At 35.3% G+C, this 12,470-nt stretch overlaps 1 protein-coding gene across 4 annotated transcripts in view; it reads left to right on the top strand.

The window, feature by feature from the left end:
• Positions 1-12,470, top strand: part of LOC117394410 (piezo-type mechanosensitive ion channel component 2-like) — a 228,795-nt gene that overhangs the window by 132,928 nt on the left and 83,397 nt on the right. For all 4 annotated transcript variants that reach the window (XM_059015651.1, XM_059015649.1, XM_059015650.1 and 1 more), the window contains exon 5: positions 9,095-9,257. In XM_059015651.1, coding sequence (XP_058871634.1) covers positions 9,095-9,257 — 163 coding nt within the window. The remainder of the gene's footprint in view (positions 1-9,094; positions 9,258-12,470) is intronic.

The following is a 12,470-nucleotide window of genomic DNA, read 5'->3' as shown; positions in this document are numbered from 1 at the left end:
TTCATAATTACGGTAAAACAAAAACAGTAGTTACAGACGTGCTCAAATTTGCTTGTCTATTATTTTCTTTCTGATCTCCTCAGACAACTCTCTCCTTTGCTTTCTCTGGTCCATGTTCAGTGTGGTGCACACAATGATACCAAACAGCACAGTGACTACTTTTCTCCATTTAAATAGGCTGAATGACTGATTACAAGATTGGAGACATGTGTGATACTAATTAAAGAAACTAATTAGTTTGAAATATCACTATAATCCAATTATTTATTATCTTTTCTAAGTGGTACCAACAAATGTGTCCAGGCCATTTTAGAATATCTTTGTAGAATCAGCAATAATTCATCTCTTTTCATAGCTTCTTTGCTTTATTCTATGACATACCAAAGGCATGCAAGTATACATGATAAAATAGCTTTTAATTTCATCACTTTTCAGGAGGATTGAAGCATTATTTCAATGAGCTGTAAGGGTACCAACAAATTTGAGCATGTCTGTAAGTAGATAGTTTGTAGGAATTGTATTATCTTACAAAAGTAAAAACAATTCTACTTCTGAGTATTATACGTGTATGTTTTTGATGTAACAGTATACTTTTTGTTATTATTATAAACTGGGATATTTAGTCACATAAATAAAGCTATAAAGTAAAATATTTTCTGTTAAGCAACAAGATTAAAACCTTTCTAGACTTAGCACTCTGCTTTAGAATTTAATAGCTGAGATATCTGTCAGAGCTAAGCAATCCAGCATCAAAAATATATATGCAACCTGAGATTACTGCAGGTATAAGAAAATATACAATATATGCTATGAAAATAAACATGCACTCTAGGGCTATACTTACAAAATGTTGTGTAACGTAACCTGAAAGCGGTTTATACAGCCCCACTGAAAGGCTCTTTTGTAATATTTGTGTGTTTTTAATTTATAGAAAATGTGTTTAATGTGACAGTGATATTAAATGTTTGGTACATTGTGTAAAATTAGTGGTAGTTTTGTTTTCATCTGTCATGGGCTATCAGCTAATGTAATAGCTGAGAATTTCTGAATCACTTCCAAAGATCACAGCATGGAAGAGGTCATGCTTTGTATAAGCACATTTAAGAGAGATTTAATTTTATTTTAGTGTGTCCTAGATGCTGAACTGAATCCAAAAACATGTCTTATGACGTTAGAACATTATTAGGACATCATGTCATTACATAGCACAAAATAAAGATCTGTCTCTATGTTAGTTTTGCCTTTTGCCTATTGTGGTCAACCCACCAGCTAATTTTGTTCAGATTTACAGTACAAATGATTTCTAATTTCAAAATCCCTTAATTAATTTAGCATGCCTTGTCAAGTGTGTTGACCTTTCTTTCTGGATAGTACAATTATTTTAACCCCTGATTTTCTACCAAATTTAGAATGTCCAATTATGCTTTCTCACTGCTGAAATACACCGCAACCGCTCAGGGGAACTGAAGGTGACGCTATTTGAGGACCAAGCTACTCGAGGACTCCCCAGTCTGTAACAAATTATAAGCATAGTTAATTCAGTGCTGGTGGTAACAAGGTTAGATAAGAGTTAGGGGTTTTGTTTTGTATTATGATTCTAGTACTCGCCAGGCATTTTTAAAGTGAGCAATGACAGACAATTGGGTTTTGAGAACAAATTGGATAAAAGATAGGAATAGGTTACTGTTTAAAGAAAAAAAAAAACATTATAGTATGAAAAAAGGGAAACTAAACATTGCTTCAGGCTGCTTATCCATTTCCCCCATTTTTCAGAGAGCAAAAAGCAGGCGTTAGTTTCAAGGTGTCATTTCAGATTTCCTTCAGAGACACAGTGAGCAGGTCACTTGTTGATAGCTGTATTCATCACATACTGGAAAGCTGAGCTGTCAGGAAGTTACACTGCCACATGTGTGAGGATGATCCTCTCCCACATACTCTCTCTCTCTCACACACACAGACTCACTGCCCCCATAGCTGTTGACATATCCGCTACCAATAATAGCTTTCTGTAACCATGGCCTATGATAATGTATGATATAGAAAAAGCGGCACTGTATTAAAAGCTTCACACATTTCAGTAACAATCATTGCTCTTCCTGTGACTTATGTGTTTTAAATGTCGACATAGACTCCTTTCTGTTTAAGATTAATGACTAGTCATCATTATATATGTATGGAATAAACAATGATAAGTGTTGAATTGTTAGACACGAGAAACTGGATTATTTTCTCTCAAATGTTTATGCCACTTAAAACATTTCTTCCTACACTTGTTCGATAATGATATTCAGTTGATTGTTAATTTGGTAATTGGATTTGGTTTTCTCTCCTTTGTTACGCTTAGATCAAACAGTTAAAATGTTTGTCTCTCACAACATTGCGGCAATGTTGTCTTGAGTTCCTTGGAGTTTGAGTTTGAAATCTCACTTACACAGACAAAAGTGTTTGTAAGCGAAGATAGTAGCGAGGACTGTGTTTTAGATTTAGATCGTGAAAGCAAAATTAAAAAAATGCAAAAAACAAAGGAATGTGAAGCGGAAAGCGGGAACAGAGAGTAAAGTCATTGATAGTTTTGCCAAACCTAACAGATGCAGACCTAAATATTGCAAGCGATCGGTTTTCGAGTTTAAATCTAACGTTCGTGTAATTGATCGATATTTTCAAAGTAATGATGTAATTTGCTTTTGTTCCTGAAAAAATAAAAAAAAGCAAAATAACCCACGCTTTGTAAACAGAATTGTTTGTTGTGGTGCGTAGACCAAAACATAAACTATAAAGAAAACCAAAAAAGGTCTGCACTCAAAAATTAGAAATGTTTCCTTTATTTAAATTAAAAACTTTTTTTTTTTTTTTAAATGTGCAGTTCTCAGTCACAAACATGTTTCGCCTGCAGGCTTCATCGGTGTTCACAGGTGATACTGGGACCTTTAAGTATGTATAATTACTCAGTTAGTAGAGATGTTAATCATTTTATAATCAATAACATATTATGTTCAGTATAACACGACATGTTTTATATTTAAATAATCCTTGTCATTCGTTACATGAACAAAAAATTTATGGCATATTATACAATGTATATTTATCAAACAATATATCGATATCATACTTAGGCTAACAAAGGTTAAAGGAGTTATACTAATAACCCAGAGAATATTATTGAATATTAAACAGTAAAGACACTCATTCATACCCAATTTTGTTTTGTATTGTTTATTAAAAGAAGCTGTGTTCCCACTGGCAAAGGGACACCGCAGAAAAAAAAAATAACAATACAGGTATCATTCTGTTTAAACCCATGTTTTGTTGTCAAGAGTGCTTTATCCACCAAAGACGTGTTAGGAACCCAGTTTAGGAACCCAGAACCATGTTCAAAGTTATACTGTAAATGAAAAAGCTTTGTCACAATTTGTAATTATGAAAAAAAACATTTTAACATTGTTAATGTGTAATTGTATTACCATACTTTTAGTAACAAGACTAAACTGAAATCGCAAGTCCTTTTCTAAGTGTTACGTTTGACATGTGTATCACTAATTAACTGTTGAAATGGTTGTTGCGTAATAAAATGGTATTCACTTTTCTGTTGAATTGACTCACTGTGGTTAATCAACAATATATCTGCCCCGCACTCCCCTTTTCTTCAAAACCATTCAGCCATTTTTAGTTAGAAGATTCGTATAAATAATCAATCAAATGATCAAAGGGGGATGTCACAGACATTTGTTTAAGTAAGTTAAAACTACAAAAAACTATGTTGGCTTAGTTCCATCAATCTAATTCACCTTTACCACAATGTGTGCATTTTTCATATAGGAAAATGTGAGACCTGCAAAATAATGGCCATACATATTTAGATAAGTTGTACTGGAATTATTTTGTTAGCACCATGTACTTAAAGATAATTATTTGATTCAATTATTAAACTATTTGCACATAGATGCTGACCCCATATCGCTCATATTCACTTACTAGAATTATACAATTTGGCCCTTACACTTTTCAAATAACATGGAGGTTTTACAGATACATACTCAGAAACCCTAACTATTCAGCCCCTGGCATTTTGTTACAGTAGCGGACGTAGGTACCAGAACACCTACATAGCAGTTACAGTAGTTTGCTTGCTGTGACCAAAACCATATTAGGATTTCTTACTGGCATTAGATGACAATAGTTGTCTTTTCAGACTATATAATTACATCTAAGATTTGTTTTTACTGAGGGTTCACCTATAATATTAATATATAATATATTTTTACTTTTACATTACACTAAATATATATAAAAGCGAATATCACAGTGAAGTAGTTTGAATGTTATTGCATTCATAGCTTTTTAAATACACGTGTGGTAAAGCCCCCTGCATCAAGGCTGGTCTGTGCCCTTGAAACAGTGAACCCAGACTCAGAAGCTTCTTTGTGCACCTTTATTAACACATAAACAAATAAAACAAACACAGGAACAAAGAAACAATTTAAACAAGAACAATTCTAAATAAACAGCACCCAAACTTTGGCTTTCGTTTTCTCACTCCTTCTGTCGCTCACGCTCTCCTACACACTCTCACGCAAACATTTCCTTTTGTTCCTTTTATAGGGTGTGCCAGGGGTAATTGATAATCAGTCATTCAATCACCACCTGGCCACATTCCACACGTTTCAATCAATAAATAAAACAACCACCAATCAAACAATTAAACACTTACACGTGCCAATTTAAACTAGGTGGCTGTTTCCACTATGCCTGAGCCAAGATGGCTGCCAGCCACAAAACACATAAGCAGGGCCTCTGAGAGTCTGTTTTGCAGATATGAAGCAATGAACTGAAATACGGACATGAAATATACTGCATGGTAAAAGAGAAAAATGTCAAAAAGTAGTTTAAACATGTATTTTATAATATTAAACATGCAGTTTACTCTAGAACTTCTTCATGACTGTCTTTAAACAGAAACGCAATACCCCAGTCCCATACATCGGATGTACAATGTGACATTAAGAAGAAGATTATTCTGCGTTTGTGCATTGCTCATGTTGCTCAATGAGACCCTTGTTATTTTCTAAATGTAACTTCAACCTATAAAGTACCGGTACACATCATTTAGATACACAGGGGGTGATGTAGGTATTGACGCAGTGCAAATAATTGCAGATGCAAAATTGAAATTGCATTGTGGCCAGCAATTGTATTGCACTGTGCCTTATGTAAGCTTAAGAGCAATGCAAATTACTCAACACGCATAAATGATCTGCAGTTATGATAATGAGGGTCTCAATGAGTGCATCAGTCTATTTAACTTGCAGAGTTAGGAGTACAGCAAGCAGTAGTTGCTGTATGACATTTGTGGAGCATGAAAATACACACCAAAAAAAAAAAAGTCATGTGGAAGAGCAGCAAAGAGTTGTTTGGAAAACCTTCAGCCAACATCAGTTATGCTAGTATCCTTAGCATGACATCCAGAAATTTGCCTAGCACTCTGGAAATGGTGGATTAGGCTATCCCTTCAGACATTCCAACTGTGGTCTGAAAGGAACCAGAGGCTAAGTAGTGCAGAGAACACAGCACTTTCACATGTGCAGGGATAGCGATCCCTAGATTGAAGCCAATGACAGGTCTCTGCAGGTGTTAATAACTATGGAAAAATCATGGCAAAGTGCAAATTTGATAGCAGGTGCAGAACGGCAGGTGAACAGCATTCTTTATTTGGGCCTCATTTTTAGCGGCCAGTAAAATCAGACTTTACGGCTTCTAAACTCGATTTACAGCAGCATTATGGGGGTTTGCACCCGCAAATCACTTTGCACGTATCCTTACATCACCCCCATAGAGACCTAATTTAAACTGGCTGGTGAAGCAAGAGTAAATCATAATTCATCCTTTTGTGTTGTGTTAACAAGCAAGGTCTGTCGCTTGATAAATTTTATAAAGCAAATAATGTTCACTTCAAAGCAAATGTGGCTGGAGTTTCCCTGTTGTTGGTCTCCTTTGAAATGGGCATTCGTGTGTGATACATGCTGAGTGCAACCAAACATTTGTTTAAAATTTGAAGCAAAAACAAAAAGGTTTATAAGCTTTACAAATGCAAAATGAGCTTGACACTAAACTGTACTGTCGTTGTTGACTCTGAGGGCTAATATTTGAATTGTGGCATAGTTATCCCGCTAGTGTTAACACAAATGCAGTTATGTTTGGTTAAACTGCAAAAATGACCAACAACATAAATGATTTTTATGACAGTGTTTGTTCTTTCTGTTGTCTGGTACAGTCGTTTTGTAAAAAAAAGAAAATAAAAATAAGGCGAAATAAGCATTAATCTCAGATAAAAAAAGTGTCATTAATAAAGCACGCACAGTACTCAGGGCTCTATTATTCTAGTTAATAATTAATGGGAGATAATAATTTAGAAAAAGTCCAGCTAAAAGCAACAACAACAAGGCAAACATGCTATGCTGCTTCAGAAATAAAAAATAAATAAATAAAAATTGAACCGGAAACTAAAAATTGTTTTAAAAGTCTATTGTTTTAACAGAGAACAGTTGATTCAGGCCTATAGTATACCTTGATTTTAAACTTTGTTTGTGCCAGCCAGAACCTGAATATCTATTTTTCAGCAATGCAAAGCTGGGGATGAGGGGTGAGTAAAGAACTGTATTGCATCCCCAGAGCCAGTCGGACATACTCCAGACATGCATACAGTATATTATACATGTGGCATATAGATACAATGCACAATAACAGGACTATCCGCTGTCTCTAATTGTAAGACATTACTAACATTAGTCAGTTTATATGTGGGTTATTGAAGTCAAACACGTACTGTAATGATGACTGTCCAAAATCATTATCTCAGCATATACTAGTAGTTCCATTAAATACAATTCTTAATATGATATTTTAAAATATTATAAGCAGGGACAGGAATGTTGCTAGCCATTTAAACAGAGACACAGTACAGTAGTAGTATAAGCTCTAGTTCACGACTTTAAGGATCACTTTTTTTTTTTCTTTACCTGATCCTCCAGGAAATGGTTCTTTTACAGGCCACACATCTCACTTGGCACCAATCTGATGAGAAACAGGTGAATAACAGAATTCCTAATTATTTGCACTGCATTTCGGTCTGTCTTGAGGAGGCTGTTGCGGAAAACCTTATTTATTAGCTTACAAATTGGACTAAGTAAAACGAAAATGGTAGTGAATGTATACAATTTCCAGACATAATTTAATCCGTTACCTGTTGATGAACCATTTATTTTTCTTAATAAACAATAGGCTTTTTTGTTAAAACAAATTCATCTCTTGTGACAAATCTCATCATTAGCATGAGCTTAAATGATGATCATTACTTTAAAACAAATCATAATTATGACACCAATCATGGATTTTATGATTTTCTACGATGTTACCTTTGAAACTGTATACATCAGATTTTGAAGTGCTGGAATGTGTAGACTTGGCAGTCGTGATTTGTACTCAATTTTACTGTAGCAGCTTGTTTCTTACTGTCATGATCTAATGTGACCTTTGAACTGACAGGTAATCAGAGTGTGTAGACTATCTTGCTTACATAGCTCTGAAAATATTTGTGGAATCTCCTAAGTATATCTGTAGATCATTAAAATCAGTCCAACATTTCTGATTTATATTTACATTTCTATTACAATGATTGATCTCCATAAAGGAGGGATAACAACGGCCTTAAAATTCACTTTTATACCTCTTGGCAATTGCAAAGGCAGGCTCTATTTACAAAACTTTAAGAAATGTCACCTAAAGGACTTTTTTTTTTAAGCATCACTTTAATCAAGCTTGCAGTTCATTAAACTATTGTTTAAAAGCTCAGTTTAACTTAAGAGAAGATTTATAAACCATTTTTTAAAAAGACAAGTCTTCCAATGTTTTGTGAATATGACCAGTTGTCACTTGCTTTCCTGTGATGAAGGTCTTCGGTTCTTTGCTTTATTTGATACTTTTGAGATATTTCAAATACAACACTATAGATAAAAAGTGTTTCCTGTTCCCTGCTGGACTGCCTACCTTTTTTGTTGGTCATCATAAAATCAAAGATCTACTGCAGCTGCAATCAGACCAAACTAACACATGCGAAACCAAATGATTTTCATTACAATCAGTGGGGGGACAGTGATAAGACAATCACGGCAATTTAGAAGTAAGGAAATATATTGTAATGCCTTGGTTAACACTGTTTTAAAGCTCTTACTGTAGCGTTACACAACTGTAAACCACTTCCAGGGAGAACAAGATCGAAATCCAGTGAAAACAAATTTGTAGCTTTATGGGTAGTACTGTAAACACTGTGTCCAAACTGGTGCAGATAGCTTAGATATCTTTCTGTGTAGATATACTGTAAATCACAGTTTGGACCCAGACCAGTCCGGACCACTTAAATGCTTGCAGGGTTTGGAATGTGTTGTGTATATTGCTGTTGTCTGGTCTGATTTACAGTTTTGTCATTTTGATTGTGTGGTATTTCATTAGTTTATGTTTTGAGAAGACAGGGCCCCATGGTTAACTACCTTGTGGCTAAATTGAGCTACTTTGTTTAAAAAATCTTAACTGAAGTATTTCAGTCTGTGGTATGTGATGTGGGGGTGATACTATTCCATGCTGTGTAACATACATGCTATGTTATGCTATGTCACTATGCTATGCTATGTCACTAGGGAGGATTACTGTTTTAAAGATATTACTGTTTTTAAGAAAATGTGTTATTGCATTAAGTGATCGACATGACCACCATTACTCCAGAGGAGGACTTTTCCATCCTTGGAATAATATCTTAAAATATAGTAGGCTTTCAGTAGTAAGCAACAGATTGGGCTTAACCACTAGAGTGAAAGTGTTAGGCATGTTAAATAAACACAATTGCTACAATTAAGAAAGATTTATTTCTGCAAACCAAAACATTATGTGAAAAGCCCATAACCTTAAGAGAAAACAAGCAAGGGGAAATGGAATAAATGTGAAGATGCCAGGCTGATGCCAAGATGAATAGCTGCTGAAGTGTGCTGAGTATGTTTAACTGTCTGGTACTTGAAAACGCTGAATGTTTCTTCTTTTTACTTTGCAGTGTAAGAGGAGCAGATCCTGGAAATGGTATTAGGGTGTTCATACCAGATATTGGGATGTTTGTTGCAGGCCTGGCAACATGGCTTCTGTGCCGAAGTCTGGTTCAGAAAACACCCACTGAAGACATGGCACAGTACAACACAGATTTTGAAAATGATGAACAGGTACTTTTTAAAAATCTTTTCTGAGCTACACCACTTGATAAACTCTGCTGCTCCCACTAGGGATGGGATGGCCAAACATGATAAGACCCTTTTGACCCTTGAGTCCTTCCCTCTCAGTTCTCAGCTGAGAACAAATACAGTACATGAAATTGTGTGTTAAGCTTCTAAAATGGTGGAGAACAATATTTCAAGGTCACCACAGGCTGTCAGGGTAGAAGTGATGCCATGTTCTGAGATGTTCTGCATGGATATGTGACCATTTTAATGAATGCTACCTTCAAATCTTCCAGGGATGTTGGGGGTGGATATCTGCATCAAAGTCTGTTCTCCAGAATGTCAGCAGTCATGAAAGATCTGTAATTTCTGTAGTCTTGCTTACAGAAGCTACTACTACAAATGGGCAACAGCATTTATCATAATTAAAAAAAAATACAGCCCAGTCTTTTTTAGAAATGACAGCGTTGTTCAAATAAAAATATACGCACAGCTAACAATGTACATTGTAACTTTATATATTTATATATATATATATATATATATATATATATATATATATATATATATATATATATATATATATATATATATACGTTTTGAAACACTTTATGTTTTTTCAGTTCCACAAAACACACAGGCTTTATTTAAAGCCCATCTCTTTTGTATGAACAATCTCGTTGTTACTGTATTTCAAACATTCTATTGAAGAAGGTCAGCTCTGTGCTCTAATTTATCAGCTCATGTTTAAAACTGTTCTCTCATTATCATTTCAACAATGAACAGTGAAAATCAACCACAATGAAAGGGAAGTACAAACAACTGTACGTGATTAGAGCATTGTTCCTAAAATGTACTATTATGTCAGCAGTTTAGTCATCGGGTATATAAATGCACTCCTTTTCAATAGGATAGTTAAACTTGTTTTATGGCATCTAAAATGATTTCAGTGTTTATTTCTCTCCATGATTGCTGCTGAACTTTCAATCTTAAATTTAAATACTAATTGAATTAGTTTGCCTCTGTCTAAATAGTCAAGCTGTGCAGGGTGTTGGTTCTGCCACCATGGTTTAGCTTCCAGAACTGGGGTCAGAAGAATGGGTGAAACGCAAACAATGCCTGCATATGCTAACAGAGCCAAATATATGTTGAATTTGATCAAGTCAAAATACCCTAAACACATTTAATTGATCAACTCTGACACTGAGCACAAGTTGATGATGCTGATTAAACTCTGCTCATGCTTAGATTAAACCGAAATGGCTCCAAGCACTGTTTTAATTGCTCTGATCTCAACTGGAACACTCTTCTTTTTTAACGGTTCATTTCACAGACTGTTCTGGATCAATTGCACCTAATAAAAAGCGTGTTCTGTGCCAGGCTGAATTAATAAACTCCAGGTCTGCTTGGCCAACACAGGTGTGTATGGGTTAAACCCCACCCTGCAATGTAGTCTTGTGCCTTTTGATTAGAGACTGCCAATTGTGCTGAATTGTGTGGAGGTTTTGCGAACTCAACTGGGGGATAGACATATTTTCATTTCTTGGCATCTATTGTACATAGTCACACATTCATATTATATCTTTAAGTTAATCAACATTAACCCTCAAAGTTTAATTAGTAGTGTGGTTCATTTACCATATGTCAGGTGTGGTTTTCTGTGGTGCTGTTATAAAAAAAAAATGTCTTTGGGTGTTTTGGATGTTAATTACTGTAATGCAGACAGACAGTGGATTTCAGAAACCTTCGCTGTGAATGTAGATTATTAAGCCTGCAATTAAAAGGGAATTGACTAGAACAAAGTACTGCATTTACAAAGGCACTTGTGTATTTCATTCCTCCCAGCAATATCGGTCCTAATACAACATATTGTGTTGCCTAGGATGCACACAGCACTGTGCCCATACTTCCTATTCCTTTTCAGCAATGCTCCCATTAATAATCCAATTGCATTCCACAGTCAGGCCACACATCTGGTGTGAATTATGATTGTTTTATTTTCATTGGCAGCAGTGTTAAAGTTACTTGGGCTTCTTTCTTACCTTTATACTAGTAGACTAGTATCAGCTCTCTTAAGGGTCTGCCAGCTGGGCCAGGTGCCAGCCAAGTTCTCCTGCTTTAAATGTCTGTTTCTTAATAGAAATTGTCTGCAGACATGCTCTCTCCAAGTGTGCAGCCATTTAGGAGTGGTAATGAGTTGGAAGGCAGCCTGGTATCTGGCAGACCTTTCTACTTCATGACTCACAGCTAATTAAAACCACAGTCTTTGCTTATTCCTTGGACGCCATGAGTTTGCAAATAAATAGGTGGCTCTTTGTTGTAATTATTCCTTAGATATTAATGACTAGTGTAATGTGCTAGATGCTTGTGGTTTTTCATGGGACACCCTTGAAAAAGCTGTCTCACTGCAGTGACACGCTCATTGACATCTGGTGCTTATCCAGTTTAATAAGATTTAGTTTGTACATTTTTTAGCACAAGGTATTGGGAGTCTGAAATGACAATCTTAATTACACTTGTATGTCATGCTTATGTTTTTACATACATAGCCAAATGCTAATCCAAATGTGATGAAGTTTGGTTAGGACATTATTTAACACAAGTTATTGAGAGCATCAGAATATGGGGATATAAGAAGAGTCAGTCTGTCTTCAGGTATTATTATTATTATTTATTTCTTAGCAGAAGCCCTTATTGTTACAAAGTATCTCTTCCCTTCATGGGTATGTCTGGAGCATTTGTAATAGGAGACCCATCCATGCTGTTGGCCCCAAATACAGAATCCTCTTCATTATTATACAGTACTGTAGATGAACCCTGAACACATGAGGCAGTGCAGTGTCTTGCAAAGAGGCACTGGCAGATTTTTCACAGGGCTCTGCTGTTGCACATCATGGTCAAGAATTCAGAATCTACTTTTCACTCTGCAAAAGGTCATCTTGTGTACATCTGAGATAAAATGTTGCACATTAATGAAATTCTGTTTGGAAGCATATTAAGGATGCAGAATGCTAGTCATGAACGCCTAAGAATTTGGAAAATTTGTGACGAATGATGCATAAACTTTCCAATTGTTGCAGTCATATGAAATTATTTGGGAAACAGATGAAGCTAAAACACTTTTGAAACATAACAGTACACATTTAGCAGTATGAAAAATAACTTATTATGATATATAACTATTGCTCCCCTTTTCTTGAGTACTGATAAGTACCCAAC

Source organism: Acipenser ruthenus, chromosome 3 (genome assembly GCF_902713425.1).
Source record: "Acipenser ruthenus chromosome 3, fAciRut3.2 maternal haplotype, whole genome shotgun sequence".
Classification (NCBI taxonomy): domain Eukaryota; kingdom Metazoa; phylum Chordata; class Actinopteri; order Acipenseriformes; family Acipenseridae; genus Acipenser; species Acipenser ruthenus.
This window is presented reverse-complemented; position numbering and strand designations above follow the sequence as displayed.